The 22,334-nt window shown below is 38.6% G+C and overlaps 1 protein-coding gene across 1 annotated transcript in view; it reads right to left on the reverse strand.

The window, feature by feature from the left end:
• The window catches only part of LOC102685736 (adhesion G protein-coupled receptor E1-like), a 35,660-nt gene extending 13,590 nt beyond the window's left edge, over nucleotides 1-22,070 (reverse strand). Inside the window, exons 1-9 of the mRNA XM_015349541.2 lie at nucleotides 21,851-22,070; nucleotides 20,732-20,907; nucleotides 20,426-20,599; nucleotides 19,317-19,511; nucleotides 17,478-17,713; nucleotides 10,054-10,120; nucleotides 7,662-7,753; nucleotides 7,192-7,351; nucleotides 1,911-2,009 (exon numbers count right to left, since the gene is read on the reverse strand). Coding sequence (XP_015205027.1) covers nucleotides 1,953-2,009; nucleotides 7,192-7,351; nucleotides 7,662-7,753; nucleotides 10,054-10,120; nucleotides 17,478-17,713; nucleotides 19,317-19,511; nucleotides 20,426-20,599; nucleotides 20,732-20,907; nucleotides 21,851-21,890 — 1,197 coding nt within the window. The 5' untranslated portion in view covers nucleotides 21,891-22,070 and the 3' untranslated portion in view covers nucleotides 1,911-1,952. The remainder of the gene's footprint in view (nucleotides 1-1,910; nucleotides 2,010-7,191; nucleotides 7,352-7,661; nucleotides 7,754-10,053; nucleotides 10,121-17,477; nucleotides 17,714-19,316; nucleotides 19,512-20,425; nucleotides 20,600-20,731; nucleotides 20,908-21,850) is intronic.
• Nucleotides 22,071-22,334: the final 264 nt, after the last annotated feature.

Genomic DNA, 22,334 nt, shown 5'->3' on the forward strand with positions numbered 1-22,334 from the left:
AACTATAGGCCTGTCTCAAACATCCCATTTCTATCTAAAATTCTTGAGAGAATACTTGTGGCCTAACTGCAATCGTATCTGGACTCAAATAATATACCTGAGAAATTCCAGGCTGCTTTCCGCCCAGGCCACAGCACTGAAACTGCATTAACAAGAGTCGTAAATGATATTCTGTTAGCTACTGACACGGGGAATGCAACAGTGCTTGTGCTTCTAAATCTTAGTGCTGCCTTTGACACAGTTGACCACTCTGTTTTGTTACACAGGCTTGAGTTTGAGGTTGGCTTACAGTATGTGGAACCATCTTAAGGGTTTACTTCATATTGAATTAATCGTTTTCATTATGTTCAAATATCTAATAATTTAACTGCTTCTTCAGGTGCCAGAACACCTGAAGAAGGCTCCATGGCTGAAATGTTGTGTTTTCTTTCTTCATTTCAGCATGGAATAAACCTGTTACTTGTTCCTAATAATAATAATAAAAAAAAACTTTATTTATAGAGTACCTTTAAAAGTGGGTTTTCAAAGCTCTTTACTGTTAGAAAAAAGTACACAAGAGGAGACAGCAGAATTCCATACTTACTGTACAATAAAGGTTTGGAATACAGAAGAAAAGCAAAGGGGCAGGTACAGAGCCAGTTAAATAAATGTTTCGAGTCATGATATGAAGGTTCTCAGGGAAGCTGACTCTCTGATATCCTTAGAGATAGATTTCCAGAGCTAAGGGGCATAGCAGGAGAAGGCCTGTCACCCATAGTGTGGAGATGGGTTTGGAGGGCAAACAGGAGACTGGAATTTGAAGAACAAGGTGGGAAGTAGGATGATAGTAAGTCAAAGAGTGCTAAGTAAGTTACTGGGGTACTAAGCCTTGTAGAGACTTGATTGGTGACTATGAGGATTTTGAAGTCAACACAAAACCTTATAAGAAGCCAATGAAAGGATAAGTAAGGATTCTGGTCATACTGAAGTTCGTTCAATGTGGATTTAGATACCCCGACAAGTAAGGCATTGCAAGGAAATGTTCAAGAGAAAATTAAAGCGCTAGGAACAACATAGGAGATTAAGATATTTCTGAAATGGAAATATGATGTGTTTACCATATTTTGCACAAGTGGGTCATTGATTAGTCAAGCCTGTATCAAACATTACGCCCAAGTTCTTCAATTTAGATCTAAATTCAAGTACTGTGCCTTCCACAAACACTATTGTCTTACTACTGTAGTAACAGACAAATAAGTTCTGGAACCCAAGATGACGTTTTTTGCATGCAAGGAACAATAAGACCAAAGTATTGTTCGAAATATAGGTGCAAAACTTCCAGTTTATATAGCAAATTTCAGCCTCTTCTGATGTAAATTGTTACCATGGTAATGGGGGGGACCACCTGTGTTTGGACATTCCCAAGACCTTGATCACTTTTAATGGTCGGTTTTATCTTTTCATAGTTAGGGGGTCTTTATCTTGCAATTGGAATTCCATATCAATTAACTCCCATCCGTGCCATAACTCAAAGGTGCCTAAGCATGGAATGTCTTGTGTAACAAGAAGTCTTTGTGCAGAAAGAAATCAGTTAACCCCTTTTTCACATCTGATATCTTTCTTCACTACTGTGTTGCAGGGCTGCTGCATAGGCTTTACAAAATTGATGGGAGGTGTCAAGAATCAATTCAGATTTGAACAATTTAAGAGCAATGTTTACTCAAAAGACAGTCTAAGGACGAGAAAGTAAGATGTCATGATTACCAGTGTCAAAAGTCGTACTGAGATCAGGGAGAATAAGGATAGAAAGAGAATTGGAAAAGTGTGTACTCGACTACAGATATAAGTGCATAAAATCACAATGACATTTATGTAATTGGTTTGTTATTTACAATAGCTGTAAAGAATAATAGGTTTAGCATACATCTTACCTAGGAGTCATACAGTGTCTATATTGAAGCCTTTCCAGACTGTCAAACCCCTTGCTTTACACAAAGACAAGAGAACCATTTCTTGTACTCCTCTCTCACCTGTGAAAATAAAACAGAAATTGGAACTGAGCTAAAGCATTCATGTAGTTGATTTGTTTAAATTTGAGATCAGTTCCCCTTTTCTTACTTAAGAATGGATCAAATACAGAAGTTAATTTACATTACAATTGTAAGAATTGAAATAATTTTGAAGAAAAGGAGATTCTAGTATTATCGACAACCCTGAACCATCCAAAGAAAACTTTGTTTTTCTTTGGCAGCACCTTGCATTTAAAGATGACTCTTCCATACGTGCTCTGTGTGTTGAAAGATGACTAATAAACCAGAGGAAACCAGTGAAAAATTAGTTGAAATACATTTAATATTGAGAGTTTCCATTACAAGTAGAAACTATTCAGAAGTGTATTTAAAAGGGGGCACTTCATTAGCACAAAGGTTTATGGGAGTATGAAACAATCCCTATCCAGCCATGTTGTTGAGGCCAAAACCCTGGTTTCTTTCAAGATGTACAGTATTAGGATCATTTAGCTGCTAAACCTTCAAATTGGCTAGATGGGCCTTATTGCCCATTTGACTTGTTTCACTTGTAAATTGCTCATATGAAGCTAGTCCACAACTTTGAAACTAAGGAATGTTTCTGCAAAGAATGGGAAACGTTTGGAGTGCTTTCTCTGCATTCTTCATGTGTGTTGTAGCGGCAGGGCTTACTAAAATACAGGAATTAAGTTTGCTGCTCCCTTGCCAGTCCCTCTCTCCTTCATCTCAGTGGTGCTGGATACAGAGAGGCCATTCCATTTGGTTCACATTTAAGGTGTTTTTCTAGCCAATAGAGTGTCCTGATAAGGAACAACTCCCAATGCTGAGATTCTCCAGCAACCCTTATAAAATGTCATCTCTGCCTCCTTACTGTCTGGGAGATTGCAAGAAAGAGTCATCCCAAGTTGTTTACAACCCTAAGGTCAGAGTGCATTGTTACTCATCATCAGCCCATCAGGAACTGGTAGGGCAGGGTAACCCCACATGGATCTCGGATGCCCACAGAACTTTCAACCAATGAAACCGTAGTTCCTCTAGGTAAAACAGGCAGCACAGAGCCCCGAAGTGCGCCTCCTGGACATTCTCAGACTCAGGGCTCCTCCTGGATATCCTCAGGGCTCCTCCTGGACTTTCTCAGACTCAGCTCGGACAATCACGTAACAGCCAGTGTGTCCAAGTGCCAGGACTTAAGTTTTGTTCTAAGAGTCGAGAATGGAGGTTGCCAGCGCGTAACCAAAGGATCCACCCGAGGTTAGCCCAGCAGCAAGCCTGGTGAACCCACCGCGAAAGCTCACCTGATCAACAAGTGAACTACGGTCGGAACTGTGGACAGCTAAAATCAGTATTCAGAACTAGCGCTACATCAGGAATGAACCGGTCTTCTTCCTTTCTAAAGAGTGTGACCTGCTTGGGCCTGCAGTTACTTTTCTCCTGTGTACAAACTCGCTAGTAAAGCCAGAACTAACTAGCCAGTCTTCAGAGAGCATCAGCAGCGCATCGCAGCAGAAACCTCTCCCTCCTTCTCCCACACCACCAGCCGCACCAGCCACTGCTTGGCACTGGGCCAGAGAATGCCGATTGGAAGCAACAAGCCTGCCGCTGTTTGTGTCCGCGGGAGATCTGAATCCACATAGATTGGATGAGTATTCAACCTTCTGCATTACAGCTCAAGAATGCAATTGTTACCTCAACACCAGTTGATATCAATTCAATTCCTATGAGTGAGGTACTTGCTTTTGAGTATCTAGTGTAGAAGTTGTAATCCAAGTTCATTTAAGTAACGGTCTAAATGAATGGTATACTGAACGTATGTCCCTCTTGGTTTGTAACTCTTCATGACTGAATATATACCTTTTGTATTCTGCTTATCCTCACGATAAGATCTGTTATGTTTATATGCACATTTTATGCATTAATAAATGTATTCTCATGAAATAGTATCCGTGTGTGTGTGGGTTGTTTGAGTTATCCTGCAAGGTTGGTCTTCTAATAGCCATCAAAGAATCATTTTGTGACTTACTGCTACAATTAATAATTGTCCCAGTAAATGCACAAACCCCTACATTTATTGGTGTCTCGTGAGAAGATGCCTACAGTGTGCATCTTTAAGGTAACTTTGCTACCTGTGTGTCATATCTGCTCTCCGTGGTCATTAAAAATCCCAGGGTGTTTCTCGAAAAGAGCAGGTGTGTAACCCCAGCATCCTGGTTAAATTTCCCATCGGCCCTTACCAATAATGGCCTCCTAATAATCCCCATCTATGAATTGGCTTCATGACTCTGCTCTCCTCGCCACTGATAGCTGATTATTATTATTATTATTATTATTATTATTATTATTATTATTATTATTATTATTATTAAATATCAGCTTCATACATATTATTATTAAGGAACAAGTTTATTCCATTCCAGCTGAATCTCACACCCGAAGGCTCCAAAGCTAAAACATTGTGTTTTCTTTCTTCTCTTTTCAGCATGGAATAAACCTATTACATTTTCCTTTGCACCCTAAGAGTGCTTACACAGCTACCCACCTGAACTATTTCATATTATTATTCATACTTATTATGTATTATACTCATCATACTTTTCTAGACCAGTAGAATGGGGATCAGGACCATGACAATTAGATTATCGCTATCTGGGAGAGACAGATTTGGGGCTATATATTTCCGGGTCACTGATTCTTCATCACTCAGCATTGACGTTCAGATGTCCTGAGACCCGCCTAGCACCAGGTCTCCCCACGTCCGCTACCTAAGGGCATTGGTTTATATATGACTCCTGAACTGCTGAGCCCGGGCTAATCCCCCGTTCTGCCGCTACCCATATGAGTCTTTTTCCGCTCTCCTGCCTCTCCACGGTTCATCCTTTCCGACATCCTTGACAGATCAATGGTCATTCCTGGCACCTATCTGACTGTGAGATTCTTGCAAACATCTGGATTGCAGTTCAAGATGTCAGAGGTCATTGTGACTCATCTCTTACCTTGACCAACCAATCAGGAACCTGTAGGGTGTGGTAACCCCATGTGGATCGGAAATGGCTGCTAAACATTCAACCAATCACCACCTGTCTTGGTCCTAGTTTAAAAGACACTGCACAGCTCAGAAACTTTGCTTCTCCAGCTTCACACCCTCAGAGACAATCACGTGATGGCCGGTGCTGTTTGTATAGGGAGCGGAACCTTGTTTCAGCAAAGTGTCGGCTCAAGGAATGCCCATCCATAAATTGCTAACCAACACCAATGTGGATGCTTCGCTTGATCACCGGAGTATATGTTTGGACTCTTGTTGACAACGTAAATAAGTTATTATTCAGCAACAGTGCTACACTGGAAGCAAACCGAGTTCCTTCCCCATAAAGAGTGACTTGCTCGGACCCGCGGTCACCCTCTGTGCATAGAGACTTCCTACTAGTCCGCCGGACTACTATTAGGTCCCTGAGAGAGACACTGTTGGCACATCGCCACAGCAGAAATCTGTCCTCCTAATTCGTCCAACTCCGAGCTGCACCCCAACTGGTGGGCTGGGAGCCAGAGGATGCCAGGACGACGCCTATCAAATGCCGCAGCGATTGGACACAGATTGGACACCGCTAGCTGGTCTTTGTGCCCATGCTGGGAAATACTGTATAAATCCATATCTGGATAAGTAAACCCAATGTTTCAATGAGTAATGTATATACTTTTGAGTTGCTAATGTAGACTGATTATCAATAGTGTAGTCGAACGGTAAACTGAAGCATATTCTTTTTTGTATCTCTTTGTGTTTTGCATCTCTTTGTGATTACAGTATATACAGTACCTTGCACTTTGATAACCCTCACAGTAAGATCTGCCACCTGTATCCAAGCAGACTGTTATATGATTCTGCACAATTTATATATTAATAAATGTATCTCGCGGTACTGGTGACAGGTGTAAAAACTATAATTCTGCTTCTTATGTGGATTTTTTGACACCTTCACTTGTTTCAGTTATACTGTAGTTGTTAAAGGGCTTTCCTTCACAACTCTGATGATTTATGAACAGCTGACCTGGTTTGACTGTTTTTACCTCATTACTTCTTTGGTACTTTCCATATTGTTGATTTTGATGCTCTGGATGTCTATTCTTTAAGCTTTAAAATAGTATGCTTTTAACAAGAAAGTTTATTAAAAATATATCTTTGCATGTAAACTCTATATACTTAAGTCTAAGTAAGACTGGTTCTCATGAAGCTCATAGCTCATTTATGAGTTTCTAATTACCTAACAAACACATATACATCCACCAGCCAATTATCACAATACCTACTGGTTGTATTTATTGTATTTACTTATAATAAAGAGGTTTATCACTATTAATTTTATGAAAGAGAGTACAACTGAAATGACTTAATTTTTAATAAAATACCTAATAATTCATAATGAAAAGGTGTTGTACAGTATGTATTCATCATGCTGTTTTCATGAAAAATTATTATAAGAGTTAATATTAAAAATCACAGTTTATACTTCAGTTTCTTAGTACTTTAGGAAGGCGCTGTACCTAACAACTACTTAATAAGAATTTCTAATCTCTCTAATCTCTCCTTCTGTGTTCTCAAAGAGGATTTTCCGAACTCGTACTGTACATCAGAAAGACCACCGAAACCAAAATCATTCTGCAGCTAGGATCACACATTCTCTTTTCTCTTAACGACAGACTACTGTTCTTTTAAATTTTCTCCATTCATTGGAAGTTTCATTTCACACCTCTCTGCACCCATTCTGACTTCACACCTCTTGATTGGCCTCTCTTTCTGTCCCCTGCTCCCACCTCTCACTCCTCCTCCCTCCCAACCTTTGTTCTCCCACTACTTTACCTTTGCCTACTGCCCTGTCACTCTCACACCTGAAGAAGGCTCCATGGCCGAAATGTTGTGTTCTCTTTCTTCTTTTTTTCAGCATGGAATAAACTATTAGGAACTATTACTTGTTCCTAATATAGGTTAACTTTAGTATGCATGTACAGTAGATAGTGTAATCCAGTCCATATCAACAGATTGGTGCTTATCTTAAAATTAAAATGCAGAATGAAATGAAAGCAAATTGAGTGTGTATGGATATATGTAATTGTATTACATTCTTAGCTCCTTACTAAAATAAAACTACTGACATGTTAGGTAAAGCCTATGAGATTACACAGACAGGACTCTTACCTCTCTGTTGAGCAGGCAGTGTACAATGAAAATGAAAGTCCCCTGTTGCGAGTTTAGTACAGTAAACAAATACGATAGCAGAGTGGAACCTTGGAAGAAGCCCAAGATCCAGCTGCAGCCCAGTATGACAAATTGGGTAACAGATTTGAAAACTATTATCCTGCCAGAGAAACAGAAAACACACATTGGGATTGAGTTGATAAGACCCAGCTATGACTCTTTTACACAACCCAACTATTCACTGCTTAAATTGAAAATTGCTTTTCAATGATTATATAGTACAGTATGTATTAATTTCTCAAGTACTGTATTTACTGAACAGTAAAGCTTAAAATATACAACAAAATATTGGTTATCCTTGATGGAAATGTCTCATGTCATTTTCTGTGGGACGTTTTATTGATAAAAGAATCTTGCCTGCTGTCTACAGATGAAAGATATGAAAAACATGAAAGAAATGCTGCTCTTACCTGGTGTCTTTAATTTTGGAGATGTCACTCTTCATGTGAACCAGAGTTAATCTGAGATGCCAGATAATTGCACAAAACAAAAACAAGTTGATCTGCAGAAATGATAAATACATATATAATCATATCTGTATGTATATAGGTATGCCAATTTGCAGTCTTATTATTATTAATTCATCCTTTATTATTTAGAAACAATAGATAAACATGAATTTGCTTATTGCAATCCACAAACAGGTAAATTTAAATTAAAAAAACTACAAAAGATATTAAGTCTTACATTTATTAAGAGGAGCTTACAGTGAATTACACTACAGAAAACACATTTTTTGTATTTTGTTGATTATCTGCAGTCAGACAATCATGTTGAGATTATCATGTTGAGTTATCATGTTGAGAATATAAAAAATACTCTTTGGATAACAGTCTGAGTGGAGAGCAAAAGGACAAATGTAAGACTGGAAAACTAATATTGATACTGCAGGGAAGCTAAATGTTTCAAGAATGTTGCCTAGAGATTTGTCCAAGACCTCCTTAGAGTCTCAGTATCTTAAAACAACTGTTTCTTGGATGTAAATGTAAATGTCAGGTGCCACATACATATTTTTGCTAGCTATCATGCCCATGAGCTGTCTATAGCCACAGGAAGATCTATACGGAAATAGGTCATTGCCATATGGTTTCATTATTGGCCAAAATAGTGATATGGTTTTCCTCTTGTTAGCAAACTCCCAGAGACAGGCCCATTTATCCTGGTGTCATCAACATTTAGAATGGGATTGTGAGGTAGAGAGTGGTGGCTTTGGAAGACTTGTTGATGAAAAATGGCTGGAAAAATTAGAACCTGGGCTGATTTTAATAATTAGAATTTAGAGGGAGTGAAATTCCACAAGAGGGAAGGAATAGATTCTGTGTGGAAACTGCCACTCTTTTTGGATTAATTAAGAGATATATACAGTAAGAACACCAAAGAAGAAAAGCATATGCTTCTAGGCTTCAATCTGGAAGGAGGGAGAATGAGAGCTCCAGATTTACCATCAGCTGACTCGGTGAGAGAGAGAACAACAAACTAACTTCTGGTGTATCAGGGGAGTAATTGTTGGTAAAAGTGTGGCACCCCTTGCCAAATAGTAAGTGATATAAAGAGTGACAGGTTGTTTAGGAAGATCATGTGTTTTGTGAAGATTATATAATTAAATAATAGAACAAAGAACTGAGAAACTTAATATCATTCATCAAACACCATGAGACAGAACCATTAGAGAAGTGGCGGATTCATGATCTAGGCAGATCACGATCAATGGTTGCATACAACTCCACATTCTTATGTTCCTTGACTGCTCCATGAGATATGAGATCTGCATCCATACAGTAATAAGATCTTCTGATATTCAGATATGCCAACAGACCTCACATTATCTTTATGGGAGATAAAGCATGCACACATTTGGCTGGTGGATAGAGACTGGCCAGTGGATGCACTGAAGTGGGAGTCCACAGAACATGCCTAGAATACTCTACAGAGATTGGCTTCAAAGATAGTGCAAGCTTCCAGGAACTCAGATAAGCAAATATACAAGATTGGATTTTACTGCAGTGTGAAAAGTGCTGTGATGTATGTATGTCTGTAAGAGGAGATAACATCATAAATAAGGTACTGTACATATTGCTAATTAAATCTTATATTTGTTGTAATGATTTTCTAATTTTGTACCAGCTACAGTGCCTCTAATGATATTTGGAAAGCAAAGTCAAAATTGGTAATATTTCAAGATCACACATACAAATTTTTTAACTCATTATAGAGAAAATATTTGCTATTACAAACTGAAACTAGGGTACTATTTGCACTGAAAAGAAAGCCTAAACTTTCTTCTTGAATTACACATACTATAAAAGCTCACCGGTGCTTTTATAGAACATTCCTTTAATGGGTTGCTGAGAACCGTATTCTGTGTTTTTCTTTTCATCACCAATGTGCAACAGTTTGCATATAAAGACATTTAACTGTAGATGTTTAGCTATTTTTTACCAAATTTGAATGAGGCCATTACCTTGCTTTAGAAGTGTGCTCATTCAGTTTTTTTAGACAGAAAGTTAAAAAAACATTCACTAAATGAAAGATCGTGTGAAAGTTATGTGAAGATCTTATCCATAGGAGCATCTCTGCACCTCATGATGTAAAGAAAACCAACATCAACTAGCTTTCTGTATTACCTTTTGAAAACCAAGAATTCATCAGTTGTGTAATAGAATTACAGGTAGATGCAGTTGTCATGGTGTTTGCATATTATCCTTGAAAAACTTACAAGAATCTGCAATGGTACACCCCACAAATATTTATTTTTCTGTTTGCTTCAGAATACAAAGAAAAAAGATAAAGGGAACTACCTACTGTGAGAATAAAGCACACGGGGCCCAGAAAAGTCCACCTGAAGTTATTTTCTTGTTTCAGCCAGCAGCTGAAATATAGCAACAAAAGGTTTTACATTTTTATTTGTATTCATAGCTCTGAAAGTCACAGAACACATTTTTCAGTTTGCTATTATGATATTCTTTATGAAGCTTCCTTGAGGGAATTGTCAAGAATGGTATGCCACTCTGAGTTTAAAAGCCTACTTTCTATTTTTACTGTTTCTCCTCTTAGTTGTAAGCTTTGATCTGTCTGTGTTTGAAAGGGTTTTAATTTGCTCTTTGCATGCTGAAGCAGGGAGACAGACACCTATTGTGTATTTGCAGAAAACATATGTGACATATAAAACTGTGTACCATTTTCCTATATATATATTTACAGTGCTTGTAGAAAGTCTACACCCCCTTGGACTTTTTCACATTTTATTGTGTTACAGCATGGGACATTCATTTATTTAACTGAGAATTTTTGACATCAACACAAAGGACTCTATAACATCTAAGTGAAAAAAACCCAGAAATTTTACTAAATTAATTAAAAATAAAAAACAGAATGCATAAGTATTCGCCCCCTTGCTTTGACACATCTAAATTACCTCTGAAGTAACCAACTCTCTTCTCCCATAGTTACTTGACTAGAGTCCAAATGTGTGCAGTTGTAGTGTTTTCACATGATTTCAGAATAAATACACCTATGTCTGGAAGATTCCCCACTTAGTGCATTTCTAAGGAAATGACCAAGGAACATTTCAAGCAGATCCAAGACAAGGTTCTTGAAAAATACCTGTCAGGGCAAGGATATAAGAAAATTTTCAAGGCATTGAATATACCTCGAAGTCCATCATTAAAAAGGTGAGAAAATATTAAACAACTGTGCATCTGCCCAGAACTGGCTGTCCTCCAAAACTGAGTGTCTGGGCAAGAAAAGCCACAGTAAGGGAGGCCACCAAGAAGCCTATAGCAACTCTAAAGGAGTTACAGTCCTCCTTGACAGAGATGGGAGAAACTGTGCATGAGACAACAATAGCACACACACTTCATAAATCTGGCTTGTATGGAAGGGTGGCAAAAAGAAAGCCTTTGTTGAAAAAAACTCAGATCACATCTTGGCTGGAATTTGCCCATAGGCATGTGAGAGACTCGATAATTTGGAGGAAGATTCTATGGTCTGATGAGACCAAAACTGAACTTTATGTTTGAAGCAAGCCAAACACAGTAAACACACTGAGAACACCATCCCTACAGTGAACCATGGTGGTGGCAGCATCATGCTTTGGGGGCGCTTCTCTGTGGCAGGGACTGAGAAACTCATAAAGATAGAAGGAAAAATCCTGGAGGAAAATGTGCTGCAATCCGCAAATGCACTGGGACTTGGATGACGATTCATCTTCCAACAGGACAATGACCCGAAACAAACATCAAGGCGACACTGGAGTGGCTTAAAAGCAAAAACGTTCATGTCCTGGAGCGGCCAAGTCAAAGCCCAGACCACAATCCAATTGAGCATCTGTGGAATGATTTAAAAATTGCTGTTCACAAACAGTCCCCATCTAACTTGATAGAGCTTGAGCAATTTTGCCAAGAAGAATGGGCAAACATTCCAGTGTCAAGATGTGCAATTCTGACAGAGACTTGCCAAGAGACTAACAGCTGTAATTGCTGTCAAAGTTGGTCTTAGCAAGTATTAACTCTTACTGTATGCATTCAATTATTTTTTGTTTTTTTATTTTTAGTAATTTAGTAAAATGTCTGGATTTTTCTGGAAAGTTCTAACCTTTCAGTGAGGTAAAATTATTCAAAGTAAAAAAAATCTTTATAAAAAATAAACATTTTTCTCAAAAATTATTGGCACAATTATTGGCATCCCTAGAAATTCCTATGAACAAAATAGAATTTACATATATTCCTATTAATATTTTACCTTTTTAAGCACACCTGAGTCTTTAGGAACTCTTAAGCGATCATCCAATCATACAATTAGACACTACCTCCATGCCAACAAACTATTTGGAAGGCTTGCTAGAAGAAAGCCCCTGCTGTCATCAAACCACAAACTTAAGCGCCTGGAGTTAGCTAAACATCACTGGAACTTTGATTGGAACCGGGTTCTATGGTCAGATGAGACAAAAATAGAGCGTTTTGGCAACAAACACCAGAGGTGGGTTTGGCATAAAGGTCAAGGTCATGCAAAAAACAACCTAATATGCACTGTGAAGTATGGTGGTGGATCTGTGATTTTGTGGGGCTGTTTTTCTTCCAAAGGCCCTGGGAATCTTGTTAAGATACATGGCATCATGGACTCCATCAAATACCTGTCTTCCTCTGCTAGGAGGCTAAGACTGGATTTTGGCTGGGTCTTCCAGCAGGGCAATGATCCAAAGCATACCTCCAAAACCACACAAAAATGGTTCACTGACCACAGAATCGAGTATTTGCAGTGGCCATCCCAGTCCCCTGACCTAAACCCCATTGAAAACCTGAGGGGTGAGCTGAAGAGGAGAGTCCACAAGCAAGGACCAAGGACTCTGAAGGATCTGGAGAGATTCTGTATGGAGGAATGGTCTCAGATCCCTTTAAATGTGTTCTCCCACCTCTTCCAGCATTATAAGAGAAGACTCAGTGCTGTTATCTTGGCAAAACAAGGGTGCAAAAAAGTACTAAATGCAATAATTGTGACACTAAATGCAATAATTGTGTTTTTAGGAAACAATGTTTATTTTTTTATAAGGATATATTTTCCTTGGAATAATTTTACCTCACTGAAAGGTTAGATTTATCTTTTTTGCTCATGTTTACTAAGGGTGCCAATAATTCTGGAGTGCACTGTATATGTAGAATATTCCTAAACACGGGGTGGACAAAGTAGAAACACCGGAACGAGAAAAGAGATCAAGATCACTTTATTGGCCATATACAATTTCTTGTATTAGGAATTTGTCTTTTCACATACCCAAACTTGCTCTCCATGAGACAAAAAGACAGGGAGAGAAACTTGGGGTAAGAACACAGGATTAGCCATTTATACAGCACCCCTAGGGCTTTGTTAAGGGTTAAGGGCTTTGTTCAAGGGCCCACTGGAGTAGGATTCTTCTGCTGGCCACAGGATACAAACCGGCAACCTTCCACCCACAGGCGCAAATCCTTAGCCAAAGAGCCACTGCACCGCTTCCAAGGATTAAGGATTAAGGATTAAGGATTATAATTTTGATGTTAAATCACAATTAAAAAGGGTTCTACATACTAATTTCATTGCTAATCAGCAATGTGTTTCTTCTATAAAAGACCAACGCTTTGAAATCAACACTTTGTAGCGGTGAGGCTTATTAATAAGGCAGAATTAAGTGTTTCTGAGCTTTCCCAAATTAGGCCTCATTTCTCTGTTCATCTCTGTGGTGCAGCCACAGAGAAACCATGCAGGCTGATTTAGGGTTCCTTTGATAAAAGACAGCTCCCAAAGGGGGATGCACTTAGCTAAGCCTGGCTATCATGATCAATGGTCATCCATTGGCGCCTATCTGTCTAGGGAGTGCCAGTTGGACATCTGGACTGCATTACTAAGTGTCAGGACTAAGTGACTCATATCTCACCTTGATCAACCAATCAGGGACTGGTAGGGCCGAGTAACCCACGTGGGACTCTGATGCCCATTGAACTTTCAGCCAATCAACAAGCTGAAGTTCCTCCAGGTAAAAACAGGCAACACAGAGGGCCTGAGAGATTCGGGAAGATTCAGGAGAATTCTGTGGACTGTTCTAAAGGGAATTCAAAGGAGAATTCCAGGGCAGGACGGCCCAGGAGCAGAAGGCTCCCAAGGGCAGGACATCCTCGCAGCGCGCCTCCTGACCATCCTGAGACTCAGCCCGGACAACCACGGAACGGCCAGTGTGTCCGAGTGCCAGAACTTTCCTTTGTTCTAAGAGTCTAGAGTGGAGGTTGCCAGAGAGTAACCAGCAGCAGGCCTCGTGAACAGGTCGGAACTGTGGACAGCTGAATCACTATTCAGAACTAGCTCTTCATCAGGAACGAACCGGTCCTCTTCCTGACTTGCTGGGATCCACAGTCATCTTTTCTCCTGTGCACAAACTTTGCTAGTTAAAGCCAACAGTGAGCATCAGCAGCGCACCGTTGCAAGCCGCACAGCACAGCCTGGCACGGACCCAGAGAGCGCGGATTGGACAGCAACAGCCTGCAACTGTTTCTTTGTGCCCGCAGGAGATCTGAATCCCCAGAAATTGGATGAGTATTCAACTTCAATGCATTACAGCTCGAGAATTCAATTGTTATCCAAACCAGTTGATATCAATTTAATTCCTAAGAGTTATGTACTTGTTTGAGTATCTAATGTAGAAGTTATAACCAAGTTCATTTACGAAACGGTCTTAATGAATGATATACTGAACGTATGTCCTCTTGATATATGTAACTCTTTGTAACTGATTGAATATATACCTTTTGTATTCTGATAACCCTCTCGATAAGATCTCTTAGGTTTACATGGATATTCTATGTATTAATAAATGTATCCTCGTGTATTAGTACCTGTGTGTGCGCGTTGTTTGAGTTATGTCGCATGGTTGGATTCTAAAGCCATCAAAAGAATCAACTTTGTGATTTACTGCTACAATTAATAATTGTCTCAGTAAATGCCCAAACCCTACAGAACTGGTGCCTTCAGAGAGCCACTATGATTACATATTTGGCGTCCCTGAACCAGTTTTCCTTATAACTTTAATATGAGTTTCCAAAGCAACATCAGAAATCTTAAAGATTTTGAAAGAGGTCATATAGTTGCAAATTGCAGGTGCATCACTCACGTAAATGACAAATGTCAATGTTAAAAATCATGACAACATTCTCCATACAAGGGAAAAGCATTAAGAAAAAGGAACAGTGGTTGCAAGCCACAGCTCACCAACAGTGATAGGCTGATTGACCCAGTCACAATAAAAATGTACTGTATGTTGTGAGCTTAACAGAGCTGATATTTATGGTAGGGCTGCCTTTCAGAAACAGCTTGTATCCTAGACAAATGCCTGTTGTATGAGCACAAAACTAGACTTCTGAGCAGTGGAAAAAAGTAATATGATTTGATGAGTTGTCTTTTACATGTTTTCCTATATCTGGATGGGTTTATGTTTGGAGAAACCCAGAGAATGACCTCAATCCATACTGCCTGTTCCTAACTGTTTAACATAGTGTGGGATCTATTATGATATGGGCAGCAATTGTCATGGGAGTCATGGCCAAGAAAGACAAAGCCATTTTAGGTGACCTGGTCCACCCTATAGTGCAAACATTTTTACCTCAAGAAAAATGAGATGATAATAACCCCATACACGACTGCTAAATGGATTTAAAAGTGGTTTCATGAACACAAGGACAAAGTCAAATACCTTCCATTGTCCCCCTAATAACCAGATCTAAACATTATATTCAGGAACCTCCCTTAAAGATTTTTTCCTTCTAGAAGAATGTCCCAATTTCCCATTAGAAACTTGAATAACAGTATTCCAATAAGGACTGGAGCTTTTCTGAAGGTAAAGGACAGCCCAACATATTATTAGTTAATGAATATTCATACATTGTTTGGTTTCTCACTTATTTTGTCCACCCCCTGTAAATATTTGTCATAAATTATGTTTCTCAGAACATTATTTTTATGGTACCTATGAGAGATGTTCTAAAGTATAAAAACAGCTTGTAAATGGGTGTAGAGCATTATAAGAAAATGCCCTTTTTATTGCACTCCTGCTTGGCTCATGCTGCTTTTTGGGGGTAGAGCAGTGGCACCGTTGCTAAGGATCTTTGTCTGTAGCTAGAAGGTTGCCGGTTCAAATCGCACGGCCAGCAGAGGAATTCTACTCTGTTGGACCCCTGAGCAAGGCCCTTAACCCCAGCTGCTCCAGGGGTGCTATATAAATGGCTGACCCTTGGCTCTGACCCCAAGCCTCTTTCTCTCTTCCTGTGTGTCTTATGGAGAGCAAGCTGGGGTATGTGAAAGGACAAATTCCTAATGCAAGAAATTGTATATGGCTACTAAAGCGATCTTCTTACTTTTGATTGTTCCTGTTTGTTCTTCAGATATGGTCTTCTTAGTAACCAATTCATTTCAAAACTTTGCCAAACTGCATTGTGACTTCTTGCAGCCCTGTCAGTGAACTGGCAAAAAAACCTTTAAGCTTCATGTCACTAATCCCATGCTGTATTTCAGACACTATCTACAGTAGGTATGTAAGATGTGTAAGTTCTAGCACTATTATGTATTATGTGAGACAAAAAGATAGATTTTACACTGCAGTGTATTGTTGCAGTCTCAGGCAAAATTATTTATTTCCATAACTCTGAGAACTCCAAACACATGCTTATGAGTATCAGTTGACAAATTAATCATTTGTCTAAGACTCATTTTGGAAAGCAGGAAAGCAGTGCTAAGAAACATATGTCTGAACTACAGCTGATAAATATTTTACCCTTTTCAGAGTTTCTCTTATTATCTACTAGAGTAAAAATAATTGTCCTTATTGAAAGGCAGTAGTATAAGCACCTTGTAGTCTCATCTTGTCAGATCTCTGAAATGTAAACAAGGTTAGGAGTGGTCAGTACTAGATTTGGAAACCACCATGGAAATCCATGTTGCAGCTGCAAGTGGTGTTGGTAGACCAGTAAGCAGCACTCTTCCCAGACCTAAGGTCTAATATGGTGACCAGGGATACTGTACTGTAGGAGGGGCCATTCTTTAGATAAGACAGTAAACCAAGATCCTGATTGATTAATCACATGATAAACTTCATAAGGGAAGAGGTGTTATCTAGCATGGTCTGGATAAATTTGCTCTGTATTTATACAATCTGTTTCAAAGTGCCCTAATATTCCCCAGTTATTGCGTTGGTAAAATAATTTCATACTTCCCTGCCTGATCTGTTGTGTATTGTGACTTATAACTGCTGCCTCACATCATCTGCCACAGTGAAGCAACAGGTGGATGAAATGAGTACTACTAGATGTAAAGCATTTTGGGATTCTTTGTAAAGGAATTATAATTAAGGAATAATAGTAAAAAATGAAAAAAAACTGTCTGTAATCTACAATGAAGTCAACAGCCAGAGAAGATATTAAACAACTCTTGCTTAAACTGAGCATATAAGCCTAATTAAAATTAATGAGCAAATAATTGAAATATTTAAAATAATGAGGAAGTAATAGCAAATTAATATATAATAACAGTAATAATATCATATATAATAATAAACTTCTATCAAAAAGTTTTGGATTTAGAAATGCATTTCAGTTGTATAAAAAAGGATCTACTGTAGCATTAGTCAATTAGTGTAGATTAGCATTAATCTCATTTATATTGTGGACATTAAAGTACGTTCGCAAACAATTCCAATCTTTCTTTTCACTTACATTTGACCACTTCCATAGCCCTCAGGAAACACTCCAGCAGATACACCAACTACAACAGTAGGGATGCTGTACCCAATCAGCAAAAGGTAAGCAGAATGCAGCCCCTCTTTGTGGATGACCTTCACTTGTGCCAGGCTTCTCACCAGCAGGAAGAGCTGGAGGGCCTCCAGTAACATCCACACAAAACTGGCCAGGAAGAGAAAATGCAGGGCGCCAGCTATAACTGAACACAATGCCTAAAAACGAACAAAACATTCCCATCAACACTCTACTCTGAATACTACGCACTCCCTCTTTTTCCTCAATTAAATAACACAGAAGATGTTGGAGTTTCCTCCAAAATTTTCCATTCAGTGTTTTTTCAGACTTCAAATGCAATGAGATCGAGTATTTCTATTGTGTAAAAAATAAAAAAAACATTTGTAATATATAACTTATACATAGTTATTAATTGGCTATTGCACTCTTTTCTGAATGTTAGTTTTGTTCACATTGTTTACAACATTTTTTGTGAATATACCATTGTGTATTCAAGTGTAATGTGTTATTCTGGTGTTCTTAAGTACTGTTGGGAGGTATCTAGGAGATGGGATCACCATCTAGAACATCAGGGTATGCGGTTTCCATGTACTGTATATAGAAACCACAGCTATAAAACATATTACCTCTTTTCTGAATATCCATCCATTTTCTAACTGCTACTGTAAATCCAATTTCAGGGGGGATACAGGAGCCTTGCCCAGCAAACAACAGTGGCACGGTGGTTATCATGGCTGCCTCAGAGCTAGGGCGCTGGGTTCAATATTGGATGTATGGGGCTATCTTTGTGAGGTTTGTATGTTCTTCCTGTGTTTGCATGGATTTTCTTCCGGGCACTCTGTTTTCCTCCCACAGTCCAAAACATATCAGTTGGTAGACTTATGAGAAATTGTCCCTAGTTGTGAGTGTGTGCATTCTGTTTGCCTGCCCCACAATGGACTGGTGTCCTGTCCAGGGTGTATCCTGCCTTGCACCTGTTGCTTTATGGGATAGGCTCTGGCTTGCCATTACTATTTTGGAAGAAGCAGTTAGAAAATGGATGGATAGATGTTTGTTCATACATTAAAAATGAAATTTTCTACTATATCTGAGGAATTAAACTAGACAATAGCAGATTCAGATATGGTGGCAAATCACTTTTAATGAGTGATTTGATATAACCACTGGAGTTGTGCAAATGAGATTTGGCTTTACCTACAACATGGCCTACATTATCATCTATGGCTTAGAGGTTTTTAATCACATATATAGGGGCTCCTAGCTTTTATTTCAATTACTATACAAGTTTCCTTGTAGACACTCCACTCTAATCTTCAGAATTCTTTGGTAATCATCTTAGGCACCGTGATAAGTCATGTAATTAGAAACTAATTATGCTTAGTTTATTTTTCAGATCAATAAATTGATGCAATTAAAGAAAAGGGGAAAGAATTCATAAGGAACGTATTAAATCTATCAAAAATAATTTAATAGCAGGTTAGCTGCCCATCATATTTAGTAAGGTATCAGGAGATCAAACTACAAGCTAGGTTTTATTTTAGATTCATTTATCATTTATTTTTCCATAATTATTATACCAACCTGGATGTGTTTGTGTGCCAGGTCCCATCTACAATTTCCCTTCAGGATCAATAAAGTCTTATCTATCTATCAATGTTGCCCAAGTGATGTCAGTAATCCCCATAACATTACTCTGATAATACCATTAACCATGTTTCTGTGATCTCCAGTTGTGTCAGTCACCGTAACAGTGTTCTCCTTGCTCTCTGTATGATTTCTGACTTTGACGCAAGAGATTACCTTATTCTCAGTGTGTGATGCTCCCACCAGAAAAAGTAGCTGAGCCAGGAAGAGGCAGAAGCAGAGGTTGAGGCGAGCCGTGTTGTTGACTTTTGCACTCCAGCTGCAGAAAATAAAGGTTATAATGGCACAGGCAAAAAATGCCAGGCCTAGGATCACAGCAATATTGTTGATCCATTCCAGCAAGTTGTTACTCTGAAAACCAAAGAGAAAGTTTTTTTTTTGTAACAAACCCAGAATGTTTCTTTTCAGTATCTAAAAACTGCTTGGAAAAGCTAATGTTTTTAGACAGAGTATTAGATATAAATATTCACGCTAGGGAACTAGCAGAGAAAGCAACCATTCACATTGGACATATCATGTCTGTAAACTAATGGCTGTTGATAGGTGATCTCTGAATTATAATTTACAACATCTCCAGGTAAGATAAGAGTCAGTAAGAGCTGTGTTAGTGCTTCATTGTATATTAGTTAAGGGATCATAATGCAAATTGTGATAGATCTAGCAAGGCACTTTTTGAGAAGTGCACATGTAAATTGTATTACAATGTCAGATAATAATGTTAAAATGTTATTCCCCAGGACTCTTAACAGTATCCAAACCTCCAGGTGCATGGAGCTTGATTATTTGGTGAAGTGAGTTTGTCCATTACTCTTTTGGCCTGTGTAAGCCAGGTGCAAGGAGGTACCTAAGACATTGTACACACTATATGGGGACTGATGGCACCTCAAGCCTGCAATGCTGGTAAGAGAGTTGGACTTACAAAGCCATACCAAATGGCATCTGACAGCTACACTTTTACATGAGGGATGTAAAAGTACAAATAGTTGGCATCTCCACATTATACAAAATGAGAAGAAAACAATTCCAATCGCACATTTAAATTTTAACCTACATCCAATTACTATTACAGTGTGACTTTTGGAATATTTTTTTCCAATATTACTTGCACTCAGGGGTCTATGCTGATGATTTTTAAAAAAATATTATGGTCCATATTTAAGACTTTTCAAAGTTAAGGCTTATTATTTGAGATTTTGAAGGCCTGCATGAATTTGATTGAAAAATCTTCAACCATGCTGTTAACAAGTTGCTAGAAATACACATACCCCACTTTCATCTTTCATTTGCATTATGAGAGCAAAGGTGGAGAGATGGTTGCAGATGCACACTGTGTAATTTTCATTTGAGTAGTTTGCTGTGCATCCTTCCACAGACCAGAACTTATCCTGTCCTGCATCATTCCAGTAGACACAGGTCATGAGCCCACCTTCTGTCTTTGACTTGTAATGAAAAAAACAATATCATTTTGTATGCTGATGATCAGACAATCCTGAGAGAGATTGTGTCACAAGCTGCAATGTTGGGAAAATTCAGAGCACACTGAAATAACAGCAATGAATAATTCACTTTACCTTCTTGTGCTTAATTGTGAAACTAACTGGCTCTGAAAGATCTGTGATTTTTGTTTTGGGTAACATTGCTGCAATGACATCCGAAAACATTTCTGTCTGATTGTCAGTCTTGAGGAAGGAGGCACTTAAATGTTTCTCCATTCCAGTAAAGGACATAAAAGTTACAGCTGCAGATCCTGGTGAGGCAAAATTCACAAGTTGAAAATGGGCAATGTAGTCCCATGGTTACACTCACAGAAACAACAAAAACTACAATAATAAAATATCCAGCAGAATAAAATATTTTATCATTGCTTTATCCAATATACAGTAGGGTGTATCCAATATAGCAAGCTTCAGGATCAAGGAGGAATAGACTGTGGATAAGATGCCAGTCCACCTCAGGGTACATATACAGTAGACACAAATATGGACACTCTCACATCAGGGACTATTTTCCCAGATGCCAATTAACCTACCAGTATCTCTTTAGGTTTTGAAAGGACTCCAAGCAACCGAACGAAATCCACATGAACGTGGAGAGAACATACAAACTCCATGCAGATAACACTTCGGGAATTTAACACAGGGCCCTAGCACCGTGAGGCAGCAATGCTAACTATGGCACCACTGTGCCATCCTTAATATAATCTTATGTTCTGAAATAGAAATTTAATACTTCTGCAAATCAGGAATTTGCAAATAAGTCTCATGTTTCTCATTATGATAAGTTTAGAAGAACCTCCATCAAGTTCACATCTTGTTTAACAGTGTTACCAATTGAGAGATTAAGCATGAAAATGTAAGTCTGAAGTTTCAAAGACAGAGAAGTCATTTTCAGAAGCCACCTTTTTGTTCCACGCACAAGTTAAGAAATTGCTACTGCGAGCTTAAAAAACAGATGTCGAGCACAGGGCTCTAAATTTGGACACTGGTAGGGAGTTTCTCTCCTTTCCTGTTTCTTTTCTTGCTTCTGAACAAATGCTTTACTAATTGCAATTCCCAAGTATTGTACAGTTTGCTTGTCTTTTTCAAAATGTGTCAGTTACTGGGTTTTTATCTTTGTCATTGCCCTTTCACTTACATTTTGCAGCACCGTACAAGACTAAACCATCCGGAAGGAAACTTTATAAAACTTACTATTGTTGTTCATAGCAATCCCTGTCAGGTTGATTTCCATAGAATTTTCCTTTGTTGTCAAAATAGGGTTTTTGGTCAAATTTGCCTGAGGTCCAATTACAATCAAGCTAATCTCTAAAAGAAAAAAAAAGATTAAATTTGTATTTGGAGGGAAAGGTTTTTAACCTCCAGTGTTGTTATTCAGATGGAAAGTGAAATAAACAATCTGACTGTGACTGGAGACTCCGTTTCCCAATCACCTGGCACTTGTGAGGTATCCACATGTACACATACACACACGCAAACATTTCAGTATCTAAACAAAGGCAATAACTCTGGTTTCCAACGTAAACAAACTAGTCTGGAATTCCTGGGATAGCCTTGCTTGCTCTGTGTGCACACACAAAGTAAAGTAAGGTTGTTCCCATGTTATCAAAATTAATCATTAACTCAAACCAAACAACCATTTTCCTTTGTTTTAGAAGTGAAATGAACCATATTGGTG

This window comes from Lepisosteus oculatus, chromosome 11 (assembly GCF_040954835.1).
Source record: "Lepisosteus oculatus isolate fLepOcu1 chromosome 11, fLepOcu1.hap2, whole genome shotgun sequence".
In the NCBI taxonomy this organism is placed as follows: Eukaryota; Metazoa; Chordata; class Actinopteri; order Semionotiformes; family Lepisosteidae; genus Lepisosteus; species Lepisosteus oculatus.